General features: G+C 39.3%; 1 protein-coding gene across 10 annotated transcripts in view; it reads left to right on the top strand.

Moving 5' to 3' along the window:
• The window catches only part of syne2a (spectrin repeat containing, nuclear envelope 2a), a 90264-nt gene that overhangs the window by 42648 nt on the left and 21848 nt on the right, over positions 1 to 25768 (top strand). For 7 of the 10 annotated variants that reach the window (XM_084952548.1, XM_084952551.1, XM_084952545.1 and 4 more), the window contains 33 exons: positions 41 to 226; positions 452 to 574; positions 1190 to 1372; positions 1635 to 1736; positions 2376 to 2477; positions 4092 to 4163; positions 4332 to 4739; positions 5176 to 5264; positions 5351 to 5495; positions 5971 to 6057; positions 6560 to 6715; positions 8034 to 8234; positions 10335 to 10427; positions 11900 to 12082; positions 12314 to 12484; positions 12628 to 12765; positions 14291 to 14490; positions 15453 to 15585; positions 16409 to 16591; positions 17097 to 17246; positions 17713 to 17883; positions 18230 to 18385; positions 18478 to 18633; positions 19157 to 19327; positions 19665 to 19798; positions 19959 to 20154; positions 21039 to 21221; positions 21368 to 21481; positions 21575 to 21723; positions 22469 to 22616; positions 23003 to 23097; positions 23830 to 24061; positions 24861 to 25058. In XM_084952548.1, coding sequence (XP_084808674.1) covers positions 41 to 226; positions 452 to 574; positions 1190 to 1372; positions 1635 to 1736; positions 2376 to 2477; positions 4092 to 4163; positions 4332 to 4739; positions 5176 to 5264; positions 5351 to 5495; positions 5971 to 6057; positions 6560 to 6715; positions 8034 to 8234; positions 10335 to 10427; positions 11900 to 12082; positions 12314 to 12484; positions 12628 to 12765; positions 14291 to 14490; positions 15453 to 15585; positions 16409 to 16591; positions 17097 to 17246; positions 17713 to 17883; positions 18230 to 18385; positions 18478 to 18633; positions 19157 to 19327; positions 19665 to 19798; positions 19959 to 20154; positions 21039 to 21221; positions 21368 to 21481; positions 21575 to 21723; positions 22469 to 22616; positions 23003 to 23097; positions 23830 to 24061; positions 24861 to 25058 — 5208 coding nt within the window. The remainder of the gene's footprint in view (positions 1 to 40; positions 227 to 451; positions 575 to 1189; positions 1373 to 1634; positions 1737 to 2375; positions 2478 to 4091; positions 4164 to 4331; positions 4740 to 5175; positions 5265 to 5350; positions 5496 to 5970; positions 6058 to 6559; positions 6716 to 8033; positions 8235 to 10334; positions 10428 to 11899; positions 12083 to 12313; positions 12485 to 12627; positions 12766 to 14290; positions 14491 to 15452; positions 15586 to 16408; positions 16592 to 17096; positions 17247 to 17712; positions 17884 to 18229; positions 18386 to 18477; positions 18634 to 19156; positions 19328 to 19664; positions 19799 to 19958; positions 20155 to 21038; positions 21222 to 21367; positions 21482 to 21574; positions 21724 to 22468; positions 22617 to 23002; positions 23098 to 23829; positions 24062 to 24860; positions 25059 to 25768) is intronic. The other 3 variants (XM_084952544.1, XM_084952546.1, XM_084952550.1) reach the window with 3 other exon arrangements.

Below are 25768 nucleotides of genomic sequence, written 5' to 3'. Positions count from 1 at the left end.
CTTGTTAAATTTAAATGAGATTTAAATTTCTGATCTACAGCTGGTCCTGGATGACTCTGAGATGATCAGGGGGAACCTGCAGGATTTCAGGTTGGTGCTGGGTGAAATCTCTGCGGTGTGTGACATCAGTGCCCAGGAGGAGAGGCTGGAGCAAAACGACCAACAAGTCCTCAAAATGCAAGGCAGCATCCTCGGGCCACTGGAGCAGCTCCTGCAGGCTGTTGTAGTAAGAATGTTAACACTTCAGACTTTTGGGTTGTTAGCGATATCAAGTGTTCCAGTTTGGGGCACATTGAGTGGAATTTCTGTACTTGCATTGTAGCCGGATTTTTGAAGATTGCAAGCATTTACAGTACAGACAGCAGAAAGTGTCATAAACATTAGTTATAATGGTGGGCATATACAACAGTTTTCATACAAAGCTAAACGTCTAAGACAATTTTCATTTCAGGTGGTAGAGGACATGGAAGCTGAACTTAAGACTGTGGAGAAAAATGTGCTGAAAATCAGAACGATTTTATCCTCCATGGACGACTCCAATATGTCCCTGACAGAACATTTGCACAACAGACAGGTACAGCAATGCGATTAGATAGTGATTTATTTATTTTTTAAATAGTTTAGTGTGGTCGCAGTAGTACCGGTATAATAATAGTAATATTACTGTTATTACTAAACTGAATGGCACTGAGAGCAATTTACAAGGAAGTAAATTGAATGAAATACAACATAAAAGATGACATCGGTGTAATTAAAACACTTGTATTTACACTGCTCAGTGTTCCTGGATCAACTCATTTAAAGGGTGTGTCTGATTTTACCATCTTGGTTCATTTGTATGAAGCACAGTTAATAAAAGCAGTTTGTCCACTTTGATGATTTTTGAAGACAAAATAGACCTACTGGAGTATAAATTGATCTGTGGTTATAAAAACACGTAGGACAACCAGAAGATTTCTCAATAAGAAGTTTAGAAACAAATGCAGCGCATTTCTTTCAACCTTTACAAGAAACATGTAAATATGTATACAGTGAAATATAAAGCAGTTTAAGCTACAAATGTTTGTAAATGTAAAGAAGTGGCAGTGGCATAGATGAATGCTTAAACCTATCTGCTATCTCTCTCTCTCTGTCTCTCTCTCATATATATGGGGGGAAATGTCAAACTAACAGTTTACACGTGTTTCAGGTGATCCAAGATAATTTGTGCTCAATGCAGAGGATGTTAGAAGATCTAGAAAAATGCAAAGGAGAGCTTCACATCCCACAAAGAGCAGAAGAAGGCCTTCAAGTCTACTCCAAAGCCAGGCTGCTCCTGCAGTCACTCGAGGAGCTGGAACATCTCACACAGCAACAAGCCTCTCTGCTCGAGGTACAGCATGTCTGAATCCTAGCACACAGGCAAAAATAAAGATTTTGTTCTGTTATAAAAGAAAAAAATGGTCCAACAAAAGGTGCTTATGATGCTGTCCTTACTTTGCTGATATACTTTAATGTTGCACTACTGTATGAAGCAACACTCATTCTTGTCGCCAACTGGATCCTTGTTTCAACACAGTGGATTTGTTTTTTTATGAGCCTCTGTCACCTCTTCCATTCTTTCTTAAATGTTCTCGTCTCTTTGACTAACCTAGAACAAGATCAGAGAAGAGGAAGAAACAAGTGCGATTCTTGCAATCACAACAGGCTCTCATACTCCTGGACAGATGCAACAGCTGGACACACATCTAGTCCAGGTAACATTTAGCTAAATAACTAAACCAGCTAAACAAATCAAATAACACTTGTGTGGTCTTTGCTCTTTGCTGTCGTGATTGATTTGGGAGAGGAAAAACAAATCACAACGTACAAGATTTCTTCTTATTGCCAAAATTTAAAAGTGTTCTTTGAGCTCAGAAATCCGGTAGAACTGGTGAATCATTCAAGTGCAGTGACTATCCCCCATTCACTCGCTTCACTCTATTATCTGGGATTAGATGAACCTTGCTGTTAGAATCCTGTGTGAGAAAAAAAATAATTATACTGAGCTGTTCATCAGGCTCAAGGAAGTCCAAAAATCTTTGTTTTAGGGGGGAATTTCACTACTGTACTACGGTATTAAAGAGCTGTATAACTGTGTTTTGAGATTAAAGAGGTCTAACCTTATCCAAAAAGAAAATTATATTTGTAAAATTGCAGATAAAACTCAAAAAATAGAATGAAAGTGCAGGAGGAATGAAATGGTGACTGCTGCTAATAAAAACTTTAACTTCAATATTTACTGATATTGTTGTTAGATAAAGAAGAGTGATGAGAGTCGATAGAAAAGCAGTTTTTTCTTCCAGTTTTCCTTTAAATCACAAATTTGATCATATATCCACCCTTATCACTGAAAGCAGGGGGCTTTTGAGGTGTCTAACTCAGAGGAAGAGGAGGATGAGGATGACGAGAGTTGTCACTCGTCATCCTCTGACACACTAACAAGCAGTATTCCAGAGGTAAATCAGATGTAATTACATCACATGAGAGCATGTCTCTGGGTACCTCTGTCTTTTTGGTTTCATTCCACAATTTCACATTCATTATTTAAGCTCACTGACAGAATTTCAAGTAACACACCCACAGCAGCAGAACGTGTAAGACTTAGCAAATATTTTCTAAAAATGCACAGGATTTTAGGTCCTTTGGAATGAAACTCTGAATGTCTTGGGCTTCCTCTACTCTAATTATTCCTTCTTTATTTGTTCCTTGTGGTCAATCCATCATATCATATCATCAAATTAGTGACCATCAAAGATTTTCCTGAAAAAAATTACATAATGATTCTTAATTTCTTTTTATATAACATCCACATCCTTGCTGTACTTAGTTCTCTGAAAAGAAAATAGTTCAAGGGATGAAGATAAGAAAACTACTTGAGCTAGGTCCAAATTTTTTAAAGCAATTATAAGATGCTATGGCTGTATGAATATGGATCATTAAGGGTGTAGCTACTTTCTCCCATATTCTGATATCTAGTTTGAGGTCATCTTAATCACATTTACATGCTCATATTCATTAAGTTTCTGCCAAGTGACTATCTGATTAGATATTTGTGTTAAAGAGCTGTTGGAGTGGTGTGTCTAATTAACTGGCCAGTGAGTGAATGTATTGCAGTGGCACCCAGTGCAGATACTTTTTTCTTGCTCAGCTGTCAGGGTAAAACATCAAACAGTCTTTGCCTGGTGTACATAAATATGAGTATTACAAAAACTCATATTGAGAGAGAACATCGTCACAAAAGAGAAACATGTTCTTTCTAAAAACATTAACTGGAATATTACACTGACAATGGATGCTAATGTTTCTTTTCTCATATTCATGCATCAGTATCGGTGAAAACATTGGCTTCGATTTGGACTCTTTTAAAGGATATTATATGTGTTGTATATTAAATTGTGGTTTCCACAGGTCTCCACATCTGTTGTCAGAGATCATTCATCTAAATAGTGATTTCAGGCATCCATCCTTCTACAGTATGTAAACCTGAGCTCCACTCCTGTGAGCCATACAGCCAGATTCTTTTAGCCTGAATAAATTGAAGGATGTAGCTCAAGCAGTTTTCTACATAATAGAATTTTAAGATGGACCCTCAGAGATGATGCTAAAAAACATCTAAAAACACTCCCACCATCTCTCTTTCAATTGCTTCATTTTGACAAAAGAAATAATGACAGCAGGGACCTGAAATTTTGCAGAATTCCTATTAAAAAGTATATTTTTTTCCCTGAAATTTGTTCAGGTGAATCTGAGATGATCAGGTGGTAGGTATTTGGTGAACTGACATGGAATGACCCCTCGATGTAATTCTGTTCACAATTTCTAGCACTAATACTTTATCTTTTTCCTGTGCTGTGGAAGAAACCAGGAGATTTTTGCATGCTCTTAATGAGCTGTGTGAGGCAGGTCATTGTGTTTGCTGATAACCCCACTCTGTCGCTGTCAGAAGCAACTGCTCCTCAGAAACCTTTCCTTTCATACACACACCCAGGATGAGAATAGCATGAGTAATTTATATGTGTTTGTGCAAGGATTTGGTTTGCATTTGTATATTCATACAACCAATATGTTAGGACCCTGAGGACACGCTCAAGCTTTCAGAAGTGCAAAGGGAGGATATGGCAGAACATAAGCCACATATGAAGGTAAATAATCAGTTTCATATTGGATATATATTTAAGAGTATTTATTGCCTTTTCTTTCAATAATATGCTCTTTTTATAAACATTTTCATAAGATTTTTTTAAACTAATCTTAATATACCTACCATAAGTTGTAGTTATTTCTAGTATCATCTTTCATTTGTCTTTCAGGACCTGGAGGGTATGCTTCATCAGTCTTCTGAATGTGCAGAAAAGCCTGAGTTAGACATCAACTTTGAAGCCAAACAAGCTCAGGCTGGAATAATAACACCTGACGCTAAAGCTGATTTCGACGTAGCACTTAGTCCTGAATCTGTGACCGCTCAGTCACTAAACACTGCAGCCGTCCCTGCAGCAGAAGGCCAGCTTAAAGCTGCTGCTGTGCACCAGCATGATTTACCGAAACACGAAGCCTTTGATGCTGACCCTCGCACAAACACCCCTCAGGCAGCAGCTGGAGCGGAAGATACAAGGCTGATTCCTTCAAGACCGATAACTCCATTTGCTGCTGGAAGAGCATCAGATGAGCTGATAGAGGAGGAGAAGCTGTCGCTGTCCACAGCTCCCAATTCAAATCTGGTAATTGTCTGAAGATTCAAAGAGATGTCGATCAAAGTTATTTAAGCCTAAGTAAATGGTTTCATGGACATTTAATTTAAAAATAAATAGACATATATATCTTACTTGGAGTAATAACTCAAAGTCAACATTGACATTGGGTGCTAATTCCTGTCCCTCAAGATCCATTGTTGTGAAGTTTCGAGGCTTTCTATAAAAATTGCGGATAATAAAAAGTTTTTACTTTTACATTTGGTGTGACCTTGACCAACACACAACATTTGAAAGGATCTCTTGCAAACTGTGGACACTAGACTGCTTACAAATAGACAGGCAAACAAACAAAGGGGGGCGATTACATACTTTCTCCCTTTTGGAGGGGAGGGGAGTGATAACTACGTTTGCAGAATTAGTATTTAAAGTACCAGATGAATAACTTTTTTGTTTGTTATAACAGGATGTTTTTGATAGACTGAGGGAGCAAACTGAAGTCAGCACCAGTTGTTTTTTGGGAGGATCCCAGCAGTTTTCTGTTGAGCCAATCAGGTAAAATTTCCAGTCGTAGTATTTTAGTTTTGGACCTCCTCTTTACACAGCATATCAAAGGCTCATAAACTTTTTGTGGTCCCTAGTTTGCCTGGACATGAAAATGTTAACCCCAAGCGCCAAAGGTGGAGTCACCTTCATTCCCAGATTTCTGAAAAAATAACCACTTTGAAAAAAGTTAAGGAGAACCATCAAAGCCAGAACAGAGAAGATGCAGAGAACAGACAAAAGGTAAGAAAACAGGAAAATAACCATACAGTGCTTGAATCTGTAGTATTCAGTCAGACTGCATGATGTACGTGAGGTGTGAGGTGATAGAAGTAAAATTATTTCTAAAATGTGGATGTCACCAACATAGCCATTACATCTGTTACCAGAGCAACCAGGTTACAAGGTTCGCCAATCCTTTCATCCTGTCCTCCGTGCCGAAGCTCATTTTGTTTTCATATTTGTGAAGCTGCTTGTCTTCCACAATGAAAAAGGACCCACGACGAGCAAAAGAATATCATTATGAGCGTTCCCTCTGCTACTAAAATACCTGATTTTGTTTTACTGGAAGCAAAATTATGGATCCGATATTACTGAATATGAAAGGATGAAGCAGGGGATGTAACTCCTGCCCCTGCTCAGTTACACCCTTGTTGCATTCTGTCTTTTTCCTTCACCTGCTGTTAAACCTTAAGTTCAGTTTTCTCTTTGTGTTTAGGTTCCAGATGAGGCGTCGAGGTCAATTGGATGTACTTGTGCAGCTCTTCAGCACACACAGGAGGCCATCACTATGCTAAGAAAAATAGTATGTATAATAGAAAGAGACTTTTTAAGTGCGTTCCTGCTGAAAGTATATTGACCTAGATACACAGGTAGTACGCTCTCTCACAAATAACTGACTAACATGGATGACTGAGGCTCAATGAAATAATCAGATGTATTTCTGAAAAGTACTTCAAGCACATGAAGGCACAAAGATGGATTTTTTTTTTTCAAATAGGGCTACAAAATAAGCAAGTGCCAAAAGGCTTGACTGGCTATTTCCTGGCAGCTTTGTCTTTATAATCATAAAACACCATTTTTAAGGACAGTTCTTTTCATATAAATGTATTTAAAGTTTTTCATGTCATTCAAGTCAAAATCAAATCAGATAACATGCTAGACACAATTTGTCCAGTTTTTCATCTCAGTACGGAATATAAGATCTACTAACTCTGTTTATACATTAAGAAGGAGACAAAATATTCATAGAATCTGACCTTTAAAAACCTGTGGTAAGTTAAATTGATGATTGTGCTTTTTCCCAGGTGAGCTCCACCGATGGTTCTCATCCAGGTGTGAAAGAGGAGTTTTACGAGGCTATACAGCAGGTCCTCCTCTGCCTCGATTCTTTGACTGACCTTCTGTTGACTTGTGGTGGCATGGGTGAAGATGAACCTCAGCTGAGGCTGCTGCAGCACGAGGTGACTGAGTCAGTTAGTTCCCTTTTGCCTTCAGAGCTGCCTTTATTCTTCACATATCTGCTCACATAGCTGCTGCACACGTACTTCACATCCACAATGTATGATCCCACATGGATTCAGAGCTAATGACTGTGACATTTGAGGGCAGCGAGCTCATAGTCATGTTCAAGAAACTAGTCTGGGATGATTTGAGCTTTGCCGCATGGCACGTTATCCTGCTGGTATCTACCATCATAGATAGGTATATTGCAGTCATAAAGGGATGGACATGGTCAGCAACAAAATCTGCATACCTTGGCTGTAACAAGTGGTTATGTGAGCTACTGTTGCTTTCCTATCTATTAAAGCAGTCTAGCCATTCTCCTCTGTTGTCTTGCATCAACAAGGCATTTTCATCCACAGAACTGCTGTTCACTGGATATTTTCTTTTTTCCTGACTGTTCTCTTTAAACCCTAAAGATGGTTGTGTGGGAAAAACCCAGTAGATTAGCGGTTTCTGAAATTTTTAGATCAGCCTGTCTGCCACCACAACCATGCCACATTCTTCCCATTTCTGATGGCCTACATGGCTAAGTGCATTGAATCACTGTTATGTTATTGGCTGTTATTTCCATAAAGCCCCTCAATAAACTACAAAGATGGTTAGTTGAACATTATGTCAAGTTGTATTGTTTCATGAACAGGCAGCAGTAGGACAGGACTCTCCAGTTTACACTCAGAATTAATTTAAACTAAAAGCTGACAGCAACCATCGATCTATTTAGGATTTTATATCTCAGTTAGTACTGCATATTTCACCACAGACTAATGACTAAAGTGATAGCTGTGTACCATAGTCAACTGATCAGTTGGACTCGTGTCCAAGTACGAAACCTGAATGCTGACTCAGCATCAGCTGCCTCTGTGCGTCATGACTCGAAATCACTGTGATGAAAATACATCCCCAAATAAATTAAACAGAAACCGAATAATGAGCTTCTTTAGAATTTGTGAGAGCTCTTTTCTTCGCTGCAGTCACATCGTAATGAGTAATGTGTGTATGTGACACAGAGTGAGGAGTCAAGGTACTTGAGTCAATCTGGGATAAAGGAACGAATGGTGCTAAAATACTGGTGGGAAAATGGGAAAATAGAAGCTAATGGTGACAGTAATAAAGAGTGAACTGATTTGATATTTGCTTTCCGGAGCATTTGAATAGACGTTGCAGTGGCCAATGAATCTATCCATTACTATTATATCTTTTTTTGTCTCTCTGTAAAATTGAATGTCAGGGTTGAATTTTTTTCTTTCGGTTTGTCCTTTGTGTTTTTGTGTGCAGTGTATATCAGCTGAGCTGGGGACCCTCTCTGAACTGATGAGTAAAGTAGTGTCAGAAACCAGGCCTCAACTTTCAAAGGAAGAACCAGATGCTTACAGCTGTTTGACCTGCCTTCAGGATTGTCTTCATACAGCCCAGCTGGTCTTGACCTCCTCCCACAATCAGCTTATTGAAGATCCAGGCCTTAAGGACCCTTGCAAGGTTTGAAATAAATTAGAGCTCACTGTCGACCCCTTTCCCAGGACTAGATCAAATATGCAATTTTTACTTGCAGCAAAACCCAAATTCTACAGTAACACTCAGAAACAACAGACTCTGTGAATAGTACATGTTTTACATGTCTGTGGTTGTGCAGAAACTGTGTCACTAAAACTGCAAGGCTTTGACATGTTTTAGTAAGCTCAGTGTAACTGAATATTCAGAATATTTTCAAGTATTTTAAATGTCAGTAAAATCACTCCTACTCTAAGTACTATAATCATCATATAGTTTTTGAGGTTGTTACGACCCGGCTCAAAAGCCGCAACATAAAAACGGAGATGAATAACAGAGTGTGGGTGAGAAGAGGTTTCATCTTAAGATGGAAAACCAGGTTGGCTAAAATGGTTGCTGCCACCAAGGCAAAGACAAGTGAGCTCCCTGGGAAGCTTGCCTCAGGTATGCTTTTATCCACACCTGACTAGGTGTGGCCAATTAGCACCAGCTGAACACACTGAGCAGATTAGAGGCTGCAGAGGGACGTAACACCTCCCTTAAAAGGGTTCCTCTAGGACCTCTAAATTTATTAAAAGCCCCTCTGAAGCCTTCAGGTCCTTGACCCACAAACCTGGAATAAAAGTTAAAGCTAACAGAAGCACAGTGTTCACATTATAGTTGGCATCTCTAAGCATGGATGGGCATGAGGATTTGAAGTTGCCACACTGAACACACAAAAAGTAACATGTGACCAACACAAAGGAGCACAACAGTCAAACCCAAAATGATTACCTGATCTGCTACAACACAAAACCAAAAGTAGCAACAAATAATCACAAGTGATCTGTTGTCTCCACCACACAAACAGTCACATACAAGTGACCCTATACCACAACAAGTTACTTTAATCCAAAAAGTTCAGTAAATCAAGCACACTAGTGACCAACCACAAAATGGAGAGCTATGGCCACACAATGATCACATCAAGGGTGGCTCAGCACCCCATAGTGTTATTGCCATCACCTGACCAACAACACTCACAAGTGATCCAACAAAATAGCCATATTCCCCACAACACTAACGGTCACAGCACAAAACACTCACCTCACAAGGATCTCATTAGCATCCATCAACACTGACATGCACACACATGGTGTACACGCAATGCCAACTTAAAAACAGCCTACCTGCCTCAGCTACAGACCATAATCATGAATAGTCTCAAACCTCCTACCAAGTTTGGTGCCACTGATTTACTATGTGCAACTCCCAGCCTAAAACACTAAAAACAACAAAACCCTAACTTTATCTACCCTAGTCTTCAGTGGTGTACCAGGCTCGAGGCAACTTTAAACGCAAACTCGAGAGCAGGCAGCAGACCAGAGATATAGTCTCCTACCAAGCTCTGAAGCGTACCCCCACCCAGGATAGCCACCAAACACAACAAATTAAAACAACAAAGCAAAACAACAAACGAGTGCTTCGCTGGAAGGGCAGCACAGCCACCCAGCTGAAACACTTACTAAAGGGACGTTGCTCAATCACAGTGAACACCTTCACTCACCCACTTAAAAGCAATACAAAAAACTGATATTCAATCTCCACTAAAATGTCCAAATCTCCCGGATGAGCCCCCACTTATGTTACGACCCGGCTCAAAAGCCGCAACATAAAAACGGAGATGAATAACAGAGCGTGGGTGAGAAGAGGTTTCATCTTAAGATGGAAAACCAGGTTGGCTAAAATGGTTGCTGCCACCAAGGCAAAGACAAGTGCGCTCCCTGGGAAGCTTGCCTCAGGTATGCTTTTATCCACACCTGACTAGGTGTGGCCAATTAGCACCAGCTGAACACACTGAGCAGATTAGAGGCTGCAGAGGGACGTAACAGAGGTACTTTCTATTTTGTGGTGCTTTATTCTTGTAATTTGATTAATTTCCACCATACAGGCTTAGATTTTACACACCAAGCATTCATTACTAACAGCAAGCTTTGAGCGTCAAGCTGTTTGCATGTAAAGTATGTGATGCAGTCATTTTGAGTTGGTGAAGAACCTCAATACTTCTTCCAGCACTTAAGCTAACATATTATTTGTGTCTTTCAATAGGAGATCTCCACCAATCAGCTGTGTCTTCTGGACGAGTTTGAACTTGGACAGAGTCAAATCTTTCCAAATCTAAAGGATGGTCCCAGTTTGGAGGTAACCACTGCTGCACAGCTTTGCTGCGTATGTGTGCATGATTAATAGCACTAGTGTTACAATACTAGAGAAGGCCTAATTAAAATGCTAGTAATATAACAGCAAAGCATCCATTACAGGCAGTTGTTATGATTAGGGCTGGGTATCGTCACTGATTTCTAGAATCGATTTGATTCTGATTCACAAGGTCCCGAATCGATTCGATCTACGATTCAATTAAATTCGATTCGATTCAATTCGATTTGAATATGGGAAATTTTGACAGTCAGAAATATTATAATTCAGATCAGTAAATTTACATATTTTTGTATCTATAAAAAGGAAGCTGACACACGCAAGACTTTATCAAAGGTGTGAGCATCACAGCAGATGCCTTTGTGTCAAAGTAGCTGAAGATAAAACACAGAAAAACATGAAGGTGATTTTCCTGGCATGGGATTTTATAAAAAATATTCTGCAGTACATCAAAAACAAAAGAAAACCATTAATCAAAATATGAACGTTACCTCTGACGTTACAGCGGTTTTATTAGAGACACGGCTAAGCGTTTTGCATTTTGCATAATTTTAAAAAGTTTAAATTTGTTCAGTATTGAACGGCAGAAATTAGGTTTTCTTTTCAGAAGTATGTGAACGGAAAAAAAAAACAGCGGCCGACAGCGCTGTAAACAATGGTAGACTTGTGCGTAACAAGCAAGCGAATAATGCAGAAAACAGTACAGAGAGAGAGAGAGAGAAACAGAGAGAGAGAGCTGTGCATGAAGTGTGATTTTATCGTGGTGGAAGCAAAACAGTAAAAGTCAGAGGGAATTCATGACGATGTTTATGTGAAGCGTAGTTTGGATCTTCTTTTGCTGCTGGTTCAGTCAGTTTTATTTTTATTGTTTGGAGAGAGATAAAATTAACAGCTTTAGAATCGGTGCAAAAAGGGCGTGAACACAAAGTGCGGACCCGCCGACAGATCAGAATCGGCGAGCTGTCGGCTTTCAGCCCCGACCGTGTCCGTGCCGTCAGGTGAGAAAGGCGACATCTCACTGATTCTGATCCGCGGGTCCTGCTGTGTGTTTACGTCTTTGTGCAGAATCCGTGTACCTGCTCGCATTTACTGTCTTAGCTGTTTGGTGGTTGTTGAAATTTTGTGAGATTTCACCTGAGATTCTGTCATTTCGGGCAAAATAAATTTATATTAAAAAATCGATTCAGGATTTTAATGAATCGATTTCACGTTATCCAAGCCAGAATCGATTTTAATCGATAAATCGATTATAAAAACCCACCCCTAGTTATGATATCAGACAAATGATGAGTTGGCTGACAATTATTCAGACATATTAGTGCTTACTGAGTTTATATGGATGCCACAGTTAACTGATTACATTTCACTGCCTTAGTAGTTGCTACTGATGTAGGATCTGTATTTTAAAAGTTAGTGGTATTCTCCTTAAATTCTGCTGCTCATCTGTATCTCTGCAGTGTGTGCTGGCCAGACATCTGAGGGAAAGTCCAGGGGAAAAGGCCAAGATGCAACACAGTTCTAGGTCCTTGCTTCAGGGGATAACTCGGCTCCTGGAACTGGGTGAAGAATGCATAAGAGAGAGAAAGATGAGCCAGGTTCACAGCTGCAGCAAACTTCAAGCTGTTCTCTGCACACACAAGGTATCTCACTTTCAGGAAGTTCTTCAAAACACAGACAAAGAGCAGATTTAAGTTTGGTACATTACTTCAAGAGTATGAATCAAACTCCTGGTTTTTAAAGAGCCCCATGTTGCAAGCACAACCTCCACTAATTAATCATTAGACACCCGAGTATTTAGACCTCAATCACATCCAGTTTGTTGTCACATTTATTTAATTGATCATCGCTTTGCTCGTCTCTTGGTGATATAGAAGCTTCTGCAGGTCCTCAGGTCCCAGATGGCTTTTGTTCAGTATCTATCCCAACATGAGCCAGAAGCACTCAAGTGTCAAGAGAATGAACGGGTACACCTGGAAGCCAGGGCCAAATCACTGCAGCAACAGGCTCTGGAACAGGAAGTGGCTTCTCAAAGGAGACTTCAGGTTTGTAGCCCATATTTGCTGAAGGCCATATAAATTTATACATTCACAAATGTGCACTTTTGTTTCATTTTTCATGGAAAAACATGCATTCATAGATTCAATTTCAAAGTAGGGGTTTGGAATTATATTTGGCTCTGCTCTAGGAGTGGACCCGTTGGGAGGATAATTGTGGTCGATTGGGGAGAGTGCTGGATGAGTCTGAAGCCTTCATCAGCAGATGGGAGCCAGAGGGAGATGATGATGATGAGGGGTTAGTGCAGCACAGACTAGATGCCTGCCAGGTACATCCTGTCACACTTCACATAATTTGTTCTCACTTCTCTAAGTCAGAGTTGTTTTGTTACTTTTTTTCTTTCTCCTTAGCTTAATCTGTTAAACATGATTTAAACACAGGTCCTCTCAAGTTTGTCACTAGGAGCTAGTTTTCTCATTTTAGTGTGATAGGTTTATTTTCATTATTCGTACAGAAATCAGTTCATATTAACATAAAAGGTTTCTTTTTTATAATGTTTTAAAGACAGAAAGAGAAGAAAGTGCTTCTTTTAATAAGAATCCTGGGCTCTAGTCTCCTGTATTTTCCAGAAAGCCCCTCAATAAACTACAAAGATGGTTAGTTGGTTAGATGGTTAGTACAAAAGATTGTACAACTCTTCCTCGCTCTGTAGGTGATTTTCCTGAGGATTTATAACAAAGCTATTCTGTTCCCATTCAGACCGTGCAATATCACCCAACAGTTTTTCATTGAATGTTTGTTTCATCTCCCCATCATATGCTGCTACTCTTTTATTCATTTGCACAATATTATGTCACTTTTAGAATCACCTGCACTGATAGCTAAGCTATTTATTTTTCAGGATATAGTTATATTGTTACTTGTTACAGTTATTTGATATTATATTTTGCACTATCCTACTGTATATTACTATATACTTGTATTCTATTATACATATTGTATATCGTATTCCTCTGCTCCTCTGTCTCGCTTGCTGCATTGAGCATGTGTATGACAAAAGAATTTCACTCGGGATAAATAAAGTACTTCTTATCTTATCTCATCTTAGTTGAACATTATGTCAAGTTGTATTGTTTCATGAACAGGCAGCAGTAGGACAGGACTCTCCAGTTTACACTCAGAATTAATTTAAACTAAAAGCTGACAGCAACCATCGATCTATTTAGGATTTTATATCTCAGTTAGTACTGCATATTTCACCACAGACTAATGACTAAAGTGATAGTTTTGTACCATCAGCTGCCTCTGTGCGTCATGACTTGAAATCACTGTGATGAAAATACATCCCCCAATAAATTAAATGGAAACAGAATAATGAGCTTCTTTAGGATTTGTGAGAGCTCTTTTCTTCACTGCAGTCACATCATAATGAGTAATATGTGTATGTGACACAGAGTGAGGAGCCAAGGTACTTGAGTCAATTTAGGACAAAGGAACGAATGGTGCTAAAATACTGGTGGGAAAATGGGAAAATAGAAGCTAACAGTGACAGTAATAAAGAGTGAACTGTGAAATAAAGAGAGCTGCAACCATAGTGAAGGCTTAAGTGGTATTTTGCTTTATTGGCACTGAGAATGAGGGATGATTTTCTTTCCTGCATTCTTCTAAGTTTTTCCTTTCCCCCCTTTTGTTTTTTTTTTTTTTGCATCTGCTATTAACTTGTTGATTTTCTGTCCTCCACCTCTTTCACGTGTCATTTTTGCACATCAGACTTTTAAAGTGTCTCTTTGAGCATTAGATTGAGTTTCCAGATATTCTAAGTATAAGCACTGATAAGTCTCCTTGTCACTTAGCAAACACTGGTCCAGCTGGATGACAACAAAGCCACTTTAGGAGCGATTCTGGATCAGGGTAAGGTGCTGCAGGCAGAGCCCCTGCTTGCTGCATCAACCCATCAGACAGGCGGCGCTCTGGAGCTGCGATGGAGGAATGCCTACAGGCGAACAGAGAAAGAGATTCAGCGCTGCAGAGACATCCAGGACACCCAAATCAGGTGATCCAGGCTCACTGGGATCTTTATTATCTACCGGCTAAAGTTTAAACTGTTGCCTGCACAGAATGAAAAATGTTACTGATTTTTTTTTTCTTCATTTGTTCTTTGTTCAAATATCTGCCAAAAGTCTCTTTCTACCCAGCATGAGCTTTTTAAAAGGTTGTTAAAACGAACTTAGACCTCCCTAACAAGATGTTCTTTCACAACCTTTCAGTTTTACTATGTGAAAAAGTGTCTCACAACCAGCTGTGTTTAGTCTTCTATTGATTTGTGTGTAAGCTAAAGTACAATGAAGCCTGGTATAACCTGATGGCCTTGTGTAAAATGTTTAGAGTATAGGTATTGTGTGTGTTTCTTTGGTCTTTCCACAGTGATTCATTGTTCCATCATTTGATTGTGAAGTTAACCACTAATTATTGTTAGTCAAATGTTTGTCAGTGGATTCACAAAAGTTGCCATGGCGATTTTTGATGATCTGGAATATATAAACAAATAACTTTGTAGCATACTTTATAGGAGCATCCTGAAATCCATGCAGGGTGTGAAACTCTAAAAAGATGAATATCTGAGTGACTTATGTTCTTTCCACAGACTGAATAGAACATTTTGTGGATTCATGTTGTTAGGTTTTTTTAATTATGCTCAGAAATGTTGCCTGGGATCTTAGTCAGTAAAAAGTGAAGCACGGACCACACAAAACGTGCCAAATGAAAAACAGACATAAGCAAAGAATTACTACACGAGTTCCTACAGCAACAATTCAACAATCTGTTGTACAGAAAGTTCCTTATATTCTCGTTAAATGTATTCTACAGTCCAGACATCAGAAAAAAACCCACTCATTTACAAGCCCTATTTATCACTAGTGGACCCAAGCCCAAGTCCTTACCTCACTCTGTATGAAGGTACAGTCATGTTCTGCCCCACTGGTTGAGCTATGTGCTTTTTCATCCTCCCCACAGATTCCACACCAACTTTGACTTGGTCAGTGAATGGCTGGCTGGTGCCAACAAACACCTGAAGACTTTGTCAGGTCTGGTAAATCTCTCTGACCTGAGTCAGGAGTGTGTTCAAAGCAATCTCATCAAGCTGCTGGTAAGGCTTTTCTGTGTTCTCATCAAATAGCCTTTGACCTAAAGAAGATTAATAACAGCCCAGTTAAAGAATCGCTGCAGTCTACCCCTAACATCCTAACACAGCGGTCCCCAACCTTTTTTGCGCAACGGACCGGTTTATGCCTGACATTATTTTCACGGACCGGCCTTTAAGGTGTCGCGGATAAATACAACAAAATAAAACTAGTACCGGTACCGAAAAAAAGAAGATTTATTCATAACACACGTGAAAAGACCCAGGAAAACTGAGTTAACGATAAAAACGATAACAAAATAACGCTGAAAACCGATAAAAACCCTGAAAACCATACATTTCACACCTGAGCCTCAACTCTCGCGGCCCGGTACCAAACGACTCACGGACCGGTACCGGTCCGAGGCCCGGGGGTTGGGGACCGCTGTCCTAACATCTATCTTTTTCTTACTAGTTTGCTTTTTAATGAAATGATTCCTCATCGTTCCTGTGGTTTAAGTCTTTTTCAAGCACTTCGTAGCATGCATTTGTAAAATGTTACACAACGCTACAATCTTTGGTATACAAGGTTGATATAAGCAGATACCATAACCCTAACCCTTTATTGCATTCTATGACATGATCATGAAGAAATTAATAAAAATGTGCTTCCTTACATGACATAATATTTAATCCTGTCCCCAGCTTTAGTTAGAAAGGGCAAACACCACCTACAAAAAGTCCAAATAAATTAACACAAATTTGTAATGGATGGACATATGGGTCTAAACTGGCTGCTGGACAATATTGATCTGTTTTCTAATATTAATTAACCTCAACATGTCCCCAGGACTTTTCCATGGAAGTGGAACGTATGTCTGTACTGAAGACGTCAGCATCCAAGGATGCTGCTCAGCTCCTCCAGCTGAGGGAGGCTGACTGCCCTGGACTGAGAACTCAGCTTACCCAACTGGAGAACAGCTGGAACCAGCTGACCTCTGACATGTCAAAAACCCAAGACCAGCTGCAACAGGTGCAGAATGTTTTCAAAAGACCCTAACTGTTAGATGAATAGCCCCTTTCTAGTGGTTTCTATAGTGGCCCAGTTTCCAATTTATTGAAGTACTGTTGGTTTTCAAAAATAATTGGGCACTGAAAACTCCTCTCCAGTTAGGGGAGTGCAACCTTAAACCCTGCTGAAATCTATATGAGGGTGAGCGAGGATAGGGAGGACCATGAATCTAGAAGACAGCCACGATTCAATTTCTCCTGAGCATTTATCACCAGAGAGTGGAACCAGATATTTGGCTTTATAATCATTCTGATGTTTAAAGATTTGGCAATCACAGAGAAGATAAAAAAAGATTTAATAATGCGGATGTGCACAAAGGTCAGATAGTAATGGAGCAGATGTTTAAAAATATAATTACATTGTTAGATAAATCATATGAAGTAATCTAAAAAACTAACTAAAGTTAGGAATATATGTCATGTAAAGTTAACCTCCCTGCTTTCTTTATTATCTTTTCCCCTTTTAGTGTCTCCTGGCAGCACAGCCATCGATGGAGCTTCTCTCTGATCTGGAGGACTGGCTCAAACAGATGAAGAGCTGCATGAACCAGGAGAAAGAAAAAGTCCTCAAGGCCAGCAGCGCAGCTCAGGTCACTGAAATCCTGCAGAATTTCCAGGTACTTAAACCGCCTCTGTTTTCACTTTTTCCTCTGCATCTATTTCAATTGGTTATATTTGAAAGGTTATTTCAGTGCCAGTCTTTACTTTGAATTGACGCAACCCATCCATCAATTTGCTTGACAATCAACAAGCAAGTATCTGAAATTTATACGTTGCTTTTTTCTTGAAAGGGTGCATTTCACTGTACTCTCCTCGATATGGCTCTTATTTTTTCTGCTGTTATGTCAGTGACATCTATGAATCACATCCTGCAGTAAAAGCACTATAATTTAAACCACTAAAACAGTACTGATTTAATTCTTCAAAGACTGAAAGGTATGAAAAATGTAAGTTAAAAAAAGTGGCATAACAGAGGCATCTACATTAAATCAGATTTGTTGGTCTATTCAAGCAGGGGAGAATCTAGCATGGTTTTCGGTTCGGTTTGCATAGTTTTATTCATTTTTTATGTTGTTTTTTTAGGTATTCAAAGCTGCTGTGACCAATGGGCAGCTCCTCCTTCATTTCCTGTGTCAGCCCAGGCCTCAGATGGCAGACATCCAGGCAGTCCGCTCTGAGCGTACAACGTTCGCAGAGGAACTCGGTGCCTCCAGGCTGCAGTGGCTGCACTTTCAGAGAGAGCTAGAGAGTCAGGTCTCTATCTCAGCAACTAATAAAACAGGCAGATTACTACTAATCTGATGCAACTGTAACCTCTATGTTTATCCATCTATCATATTTTTATTGATGCAAACAGATTTTTCAAGTTGGACATTGATAAAAGGCTATTAAGTAAAAAATATGTGTGTGAGTTCATAGTGTGCTGCATCAGTGATATATATCGGCACTGGAACCCCAAAGAGGCCATAAATCTATATTACTTTACAGCAACAGGAACAAGAAAATACATTTTTTAACACCAACTCGGCTATAAAGACATAACTTTTCATGACTTTTATGCTTGTCATGATTCATCCACCGTTTGGCTTTTTCTCATCAGATTTGTGGCGCTGAGCAGATCCATCGCACTTGTGCAGAAAGGGAGAGGCGTTTGCAGTGTCTCCACGGCTGGATAGAGCAGCAGAAGAAGCAGCTGAATCAGTGGAAACAGCCCACCAGCCAAACTCTGGCTCATAAGGCTCTGCTGGAGTGGGAGGTAAAGTAACAGGAGCAAAGAGATGAGGGCCTTTTGTAGAGTATCATCCCCTCCACTCTGGTCTGATCTGAGAATGTGGGGTTTTTTTTCAGGCTCTTGAGGGTAGAGTGAAGGAAGTGGCTGCAGCTCTACAAGAGTTAAAAACCACACAAGTGTACGATAAAAGGGAACAGGAGCGCCCATGTGATGTTGCCTTTTCTAATGAGGCAGAGGGCGTCAGTCATGCTTGCCGGGATCTTAGTCAAGAGGTAAAAGTCAGTCTTACTATAATTCAGTGCTAGATTACAGCATATTAAAACACAAGCTTTATAAGCTGTAAATCCTGTCCTGAGCAGATGATGAGAAGTATTTCGGCCTGAAACACCTTGGACAACATGTAAAGTTATTGCTTTATGCTTGAGTAACACTTCCATACACAAAGGGCTCACTTATCGTGATAGACCCACAGTGACTCACCACTCAGTTTTGCATTTTCCCTCTGCAAAGTGTTTTCAAGTTTATTGTTTTGGCTTCATGTCCTTCCACTCTTTCACTTGGTTTATTCTTTTTTCTGTCCCTTTTTCCAGATGTAGCAAACAAAGCTCTGATAAACTCACCCTGATCAGCACCATATGCCAAACATGGTGCTTACTGCAGTCATATGTCTTACAAGTTGCTCAATAACTGCACAGAATGCATGAAGTACTCAAAAAATCATTCCAAATGTCAGATGAACTGAGCTACAGTATAAATGATCTTTATAAATGGTCTTGTTTCTGGCGGCCTTTCTAGATGAAAGCTCTGAGACCTGCACTTCAACAGGTTGTGGAAAAGTGGAGTTGTTTCCACAGAGATCTGAGGGATGTGACTCTGCACACCACCAGGATGCGCTGCGCCTTTCAGCATCAACAAGCTCCTCTCTTCTTGCTGAAGCAGGCAGAGGGATATGTGGACTTCCTCCTGGTAAGCCTTGTTGGTGAACCTTTATATCCAACTGTGTGCGTACAAAGCTACAAGAAAAATAATCACATGTTGTATTTCATTATCATATTAATTAGTTTGACATGTCAGTTCCTGAAAGCCTTATATATTTGCCAGTGTTAAAGCAACAGTTTAGAAAAACAATGTTTTTGACCAACCAGCTGTAGCTGTATGAAGTTAAAAGCCCCTCATTCTAGTTGTGACAGATTTAGAATAGATGTAGGCACTCACAGATGTCAAGCCGTCAGTGCTTTTCAGTCTCTCAGCTTTAGTTTAGAGTAAGAAGGAATATAAAAGAAATGTGTTTTATGTCCCACAGCAACTCCAGGAGGAGGCTGGAAAAGGAGAAGCACTTTGGGCAGCTGTGAACAAATCCTGTCAGAGTCTTTTAGGGTCTCTCCATCATGGAGCGGCACAGGCACTACGTGATGAAGTGGAAGGAGAACAAAAACGGTCAGAGGCCTGTGTCGCAGTGCACGCAGCAATATTTCAATTAACAACTAAACATGTTTCAGTTGCACACATCGTCAACTAAATCAGGCAACTATGGTCTTACTTTGTGCATGTTAGCGCTATACAGCCACAAAGTAATCAAGCGTTGCATCCTTCTCAGGTGGCAGAACACGGTGCAGGAGATAAAGGAGGAAAACATAAAGACAGAAGAGACGCTTTTGGTCTGGCAGGAATACACTCGTCTCTCTTGTAGCTACTCTGCACAGCAGAAACACCTGCAGCATGAGTGGGAGGAGCTATCAAGGTCATCACTTTCAGCTGGACACAACACTCAAGCCATAGATGGCTCAGTAAAGGTGAGTTTAGGGCTGTTACTAGACTGTCTATACAGAACAGCTTGTTAGCAGAAATCAGCTGCCTCATACGCTTATGTAATGCTTCAGTATGCATGTGTGAAGTTCTAGCACTAAACCCACTGTGTTATCCACAATGTGATTTATGTCATAATAATAAAAAAATTCAAGTTATTGGATTTGTTTCATAAGGTTTTAAAGTAGCTTAAGACTGAGTAGATCAAATATCTGAAAGCATGAATAAATTTAAGTGGTTGAATTGAAACTATTTCTGGGATTATTAAAGGTTATCTTGAGCAAGCAAATAAGCTTATTAGGATTTAATAGATCTTATTTTTCATATCTGCCATTCTCAGTATTTAGAGTCATCAAATTCCCCCTTTGACTCATCCTGTACCTGGCATTGGTTCAGAGAGTACACGAATCACATTCACAATTTAATTAAATGTTTTTCTCAATGACTGATCCTCTATTCTTGGAACTGAACAGGCAGCATGCATTTACTGGCAGAAATATCCAAGGTGGTCTGTTCAGTTTTCATACATCTGATGTCAACTCTTCGTGCGTAATTCTGATGCAGTATTACGTGTTTAATTTGGAAATTCTTTCTTTTTCTTTTTTTTTTTTAACAAAAAGCTTTTGCGGTGCTATTAATATTGGGGTTTTTCTTCTTCAAAATACACAGAAAAGTGTATTTTGTTAGAAAAAGAAGCTCTGATCTTCTGCTTTATTTAAAAAAAAATCCTCAAATAAATTAGATGAAAACAATTTGAAAGGTTAAAAAGTTTTTCTGTTAAAGCTGCTGCTTAAAATTAAACACACTACATGGATATATATGAATATGAAAAATCAAAATTTGGTGTTTTGTTTTTTGTTCTTTTATCCAGAAGTTGCAGGGTGCTGCTGAAGAGCTGCAAAGCATCATGGGAGATGTCTTAGCAGCATCCAAGCCTCTTATTGGTCGGCTAGAACCACTACCTGCAAATTTAATAGGATCAGAAACCAGACTGCTGTCGCGTGGCATCCTGTTGCTAAACGAGGCAATTGCAGGGAAAAAGAGGAGTGTTGAGGTGAGAGAAGTTATGTGAAATATTTTACCTGTGCAGTTTTCTTTCCCACTGTATGAGAATTTATTATCGTCACATTGAGTGCGGAGAGACACTTTCTCAAACTCAAACTGGTATATATACTCAGTTACATTTCTTTGAATGTGCAGGAGGATTTAGAGCAACGTAAACTATTTCACGCCCAACTGGAGGTGCTCAAAAAGCAGATGCAGGACTTACAGCAGAAACTAAAGGCCGGCAAAGATAACACAGACTCTGTAAAGGTTCGTCGGACTCACTATTGTCTACATCCCTGTACACTTTATTAACAAATGCTCTTAAACTGCAGTTGTTTCAAATACTTCCTGGGTTTGCAGCAGGTACTCCAGGAGCTCTGTGGTCTGTTTCCATCATTGCTGGATATCAGAGACATGAGTGGCCACGTGAACCTTAACAAACAGGAGTCAGAGAGACTGCACATACTTATCAGGGAGTGGGTCGAAGTCATGACTCGTTCATCAGACAGGTGAGGAAGTTCAATTCACGAGAAAGCAAAGATAGTAATCTTTGTGTAGCTGTCTGCACATTTAACAGTTTTTCAGGCAAATTCAGATATTTATGTATCACATAGCAGTGTACAATCATCATAAACAGAAAGTATACCCTCTATTCTTAGGTTTTACATATTATAACACAGTAAATATAATTCTTACCAGGGTAAAGGTTAGCTAAATACAATCTCTTTTATCTTTTATCAATTTTAACTCACTTTTAAAAAGAAATAAAATTAAAATTACTTAATTTTAATTTTGACTGTGAAAGTGAGAATTGCACGTCAGTTTCGTTGTTCAGTGTTTGATTGCTACAATGGCAATAAAAGATTCTGATTTGAAGTACAACAAGAGATGTTACACTGCGTCTGTTGGGAAGCACTAATGCAGCAATTCATTACATTTTTGTTAAATGAGTAATATATGGTGTATGCCATGTATGTTATATGTTATATATGTTATATATTAATTTGAGCTTATAGTTACTTAATTTTAATTTCTGCAATGGACCAGATTATTTTTATTGTGTCCTGATACATAAAGCCTCATAACTGAAGGTGGGGGTGATTTTTTTGTAGTGTTGTTGTCTATTGCCAAATTCTTCTGAGCAATAACTTATTGTGTCATTTTCTGGAGACAATGGATGCACTGAGTGTTCTTTTTCTGAGCTGTAGTAAAAGAAAGCTTTGCATGTTGATGTGTGTTACATTTCTTTCCTAGAGAGCTGCAGGATGAGTGCCAGCATTCCCTGAGCTTTCAGGAAAAGAGTGGAAGATTGACACACATCAAGGAGAAACTGGAGCAGGAAGCAGTGTGCAGAAAAAATCCGAGTTATCCAAGCCTTCAAGAGATGCTGATTGTCCATCAGGTAGAATATGTTTTATTCATTTTTAGTTAGAACAACTTTTAGTTATAAAAACTATGTAAAAACTGCTCTATTAGCTCGTTTTAATCAGCAAAGTTGATAATCATCTTTATACCTCCTGTGAGTAACTATTTGAAAAAATTGATAATTCACTTTGAAGCCAAACTAATGACCTCCTCGACCCAGTAATTTAATTTATCGCTGAGACTGAGAGCATTGCAGCACTGGAGCAATTTTCATGTTATTTTGAAGAAAAGTTGTAATGCTGCAAGAAATGTAATTACAATTTTATTACACTTTTGAAATGTTTAATCGTAAACAGTGTTTATTTAAAAAAAGATAAAGAGTGATGTAAGAATCACATTGTGCCCTCTTTTCTGCTCCCACAGAGACTTCAGGCTGACATAATTGTTGGACATCAGCTTCTGCAGCATCTTCTCTGTGATGCAATCAAATCCATGGAAAAAGAAACAGGAGAGAAAAGGTAAATGATGGATAAGTCAAGAAAAGGCTTAGAAGTAAATACTTTGCATATAATTATTTTACATAAAATGCTTATTTGTTGTTGCTAGTGTAATAAAATAACAACTGTATCAGTAGTATTTTCTTTAAATACATGAGACATTAAATGGTCAAAGTATAATCATAAAAGAAAATATTTGTAGAGTGCATACCCTTTTGATTTGTGTGGAAAACAATACAGCTGCAAGGATCCATTGCAAAAGACAAATGGGGGTGGTGATTTGACTAATGAGAGGTGGTTGTTATGAGGTCTTAAACTGACTGAAAATAAATTAGTGTGTGTGTGTGCATGGCAGACAACTGCTGTATTTTTCCTCGATGTCCTTGAATCCATCTTTGAATTCTTTGAGAAGCTGGGAACGGTTTCAGAATTTTGAAAGAATCCAGAGGGAATTTTCCCTCGCTGCTGGAACCGCTGCTCACACCTGGAAGACATTTTTAAGATCCCACTTATTTTGCAGTTGGTAATTTATAGATTGCAGATAAATCAGCTGTGACAGAGATGTCCTTATGCTGCATTAGTTGTAAAATTTTGTGCTTTTTGTTTTTATGTGTGTATGTATGTGGACACACTGTAACACAGTTTTTATCGCCTCCATTTTATTTTATTTGTTTATGTGGTTTTAGTTTTAGTTGATTGTTTTGGACCCAATGACACACAAAAACTGAAATTGTATTTTGTTGGTTTGTACAGATCTGAGCTCACAGCACAAGTGGTCAGTTTAAAGAATGGCTGGTTCAGCTCCGTGGCTCTGGCTGGTCAAAGCCGGACCTTAACAAAGGAACAGCTGCACCAATGGAGAATCTACAAGAATGGTTTGAAACATCTGTGGAAGTTGTTGAGGGACGCTGACTCTTTGCTGTCCCCAACTGGACGCTTTCTCTGTGCAGTGGATCAGCTGCAGAACTGTGTCGATGATTACCAGGTCAGTATAAAAATGTATTTTACAATGCAGTGAAAAAAAATATTGTTTTTTCTGTATAAAGTCTGACCATGAAGTTTAAGTAATCCACCCATAAAAATGTGGGGGAGTTGCTGCGTTCATGAAGATTTCACAGTTCTCAAACCCACAGACACTGATTGTGCACTAGAAATTCCTCCTATGGCTGCGGGAGTACATCAGCAAAAGACATGTCTGAATGGCAATCCATACCATTGTGTGCCAGCATGCAAAAGTTGTTGTTGTTTGCCTAAACCAACACAATCTTTGCTAATGAACCAGCCGTACTCACCAGGCTTAGCTCATTTGTCTATGTGTCCAAAACCAGAATCAACAGAGACAATTCAATTCAGTTAACCTCAGTGTTATTTTATATAGTTGCCTCAAGGCGCTTTGTATTGTAAAGTAAAGACCCTGCAATGATACAGAGAAAACCCCAACAATCAAATGACCCCCTGTAAGCAAGCACTTTGGCAACAGTGGGAAGAAAAAATGATCTTTTAACAGGAAGAAACCTCCAGCAAAACTAGGCTCAGAGAGGGGCGGCCGTCTGCTGTGACCAGTTGGGGGTCACAGCAGACGTGACAGCCATGCTGTGGAAGAGAGGAACGAAGGAAAAGGGGACAGAAAGGGACTTCAATCTAGAGCAGCTGAAGTCCCAGAGATGCATGAGAAGAGGGCTTTGAAAGGGAGATCAGTCATATTGACTTAACGTTTTAGGTTTTTAATGTTTTTACTCAAAATTTTCACCCTAAAGACTATTTCTCCCCACATTTTTTCAAAGTGTATCACAGAGTCTCTGGATCAGCACTCCACTGTGTACACCCAGACACTGAAGGCTGGAAAACATCTGTGTGAAACAATGAAGGACTCAGAGTGTCACAGTCGACTGCAGTCAGAGTTTCAGGCCATAGATGAAGCCTGGCAACGAACCACATCACTACTGAGGGAACGAAGAGACATGTTTTACACCACTGTTAAGGTAACATGCCTGTGTTTAATTTTTAGCATTTTTATGCTATATCTGAATCATCAGTTATTTAAAAGTGTACGAGTAAAATCCATATCCGAATCTCACTTTTTTGATTAATAGTCAAAAGTCTTTATACAGTTCAGAAAGACCCAAGAAATCCAAAGCTGAAAATTCAGAAAACATAGTGGTCAATTTGCCATAATTTCCTGGGAATTCACTACCATCAGGGAACTGCAGGAGACAGATTCATGTGTCACTTTTAACTAAAAAAAGCCCACCCCCACCTGCCTGAAAGGTTATATATCAATCATTAACAATAAAGAATAAGTTGAACTTTGGTGAAATAAAGGTCAGCACAGCAAACTCCTTCCCATTGGTTTTCACTGCATGAATCATATTCATTCAGCTTAGTTTTACTCCATAGCCTCACCAGGAGGGCCCAACCCACAGATTTATAACCGCTGACAGAGCAAGTCGTTCTCATTCACTTGGATCATTTCTCGCTGTTCTGTCAAAGACATTCGCCAGGCTGTTTTATGCACAAGGTGTCCTTTGGTGGCTGAGCTTGATATACTGGATTGTGGCACCCAACACATCATACCCAACATGTTAATACAGCATGAACTGCTGTATTTGATTTAAACTAATCAAGCCTAACCCAAAGGATCAAATGAAAGTATCAGGAAGTAAAATTAAAAAAAATAAATAACAAACAACAA

The sequence above is a fragment of the Perissodus microlepis genome, chromosome 15 (genome assembly GCF_051167445.1).
Source record: "Perissodus microlepis isolate ML-2025 ecotype Zambia chromosome 15, ASM5116744v1, whole genome shotgun sequence".
NCBI classification, from domain to species: Eukaryota; Metazoa; Chordata; class Actinopteri; order Cichliformes; family Cichlidae; genus Perissodus; species Perissodus microlepis.
Note: the sequence above shows the minus strand (reverse complement) of the source record. Positions and strands in the feature narration are given on the sequence as shown.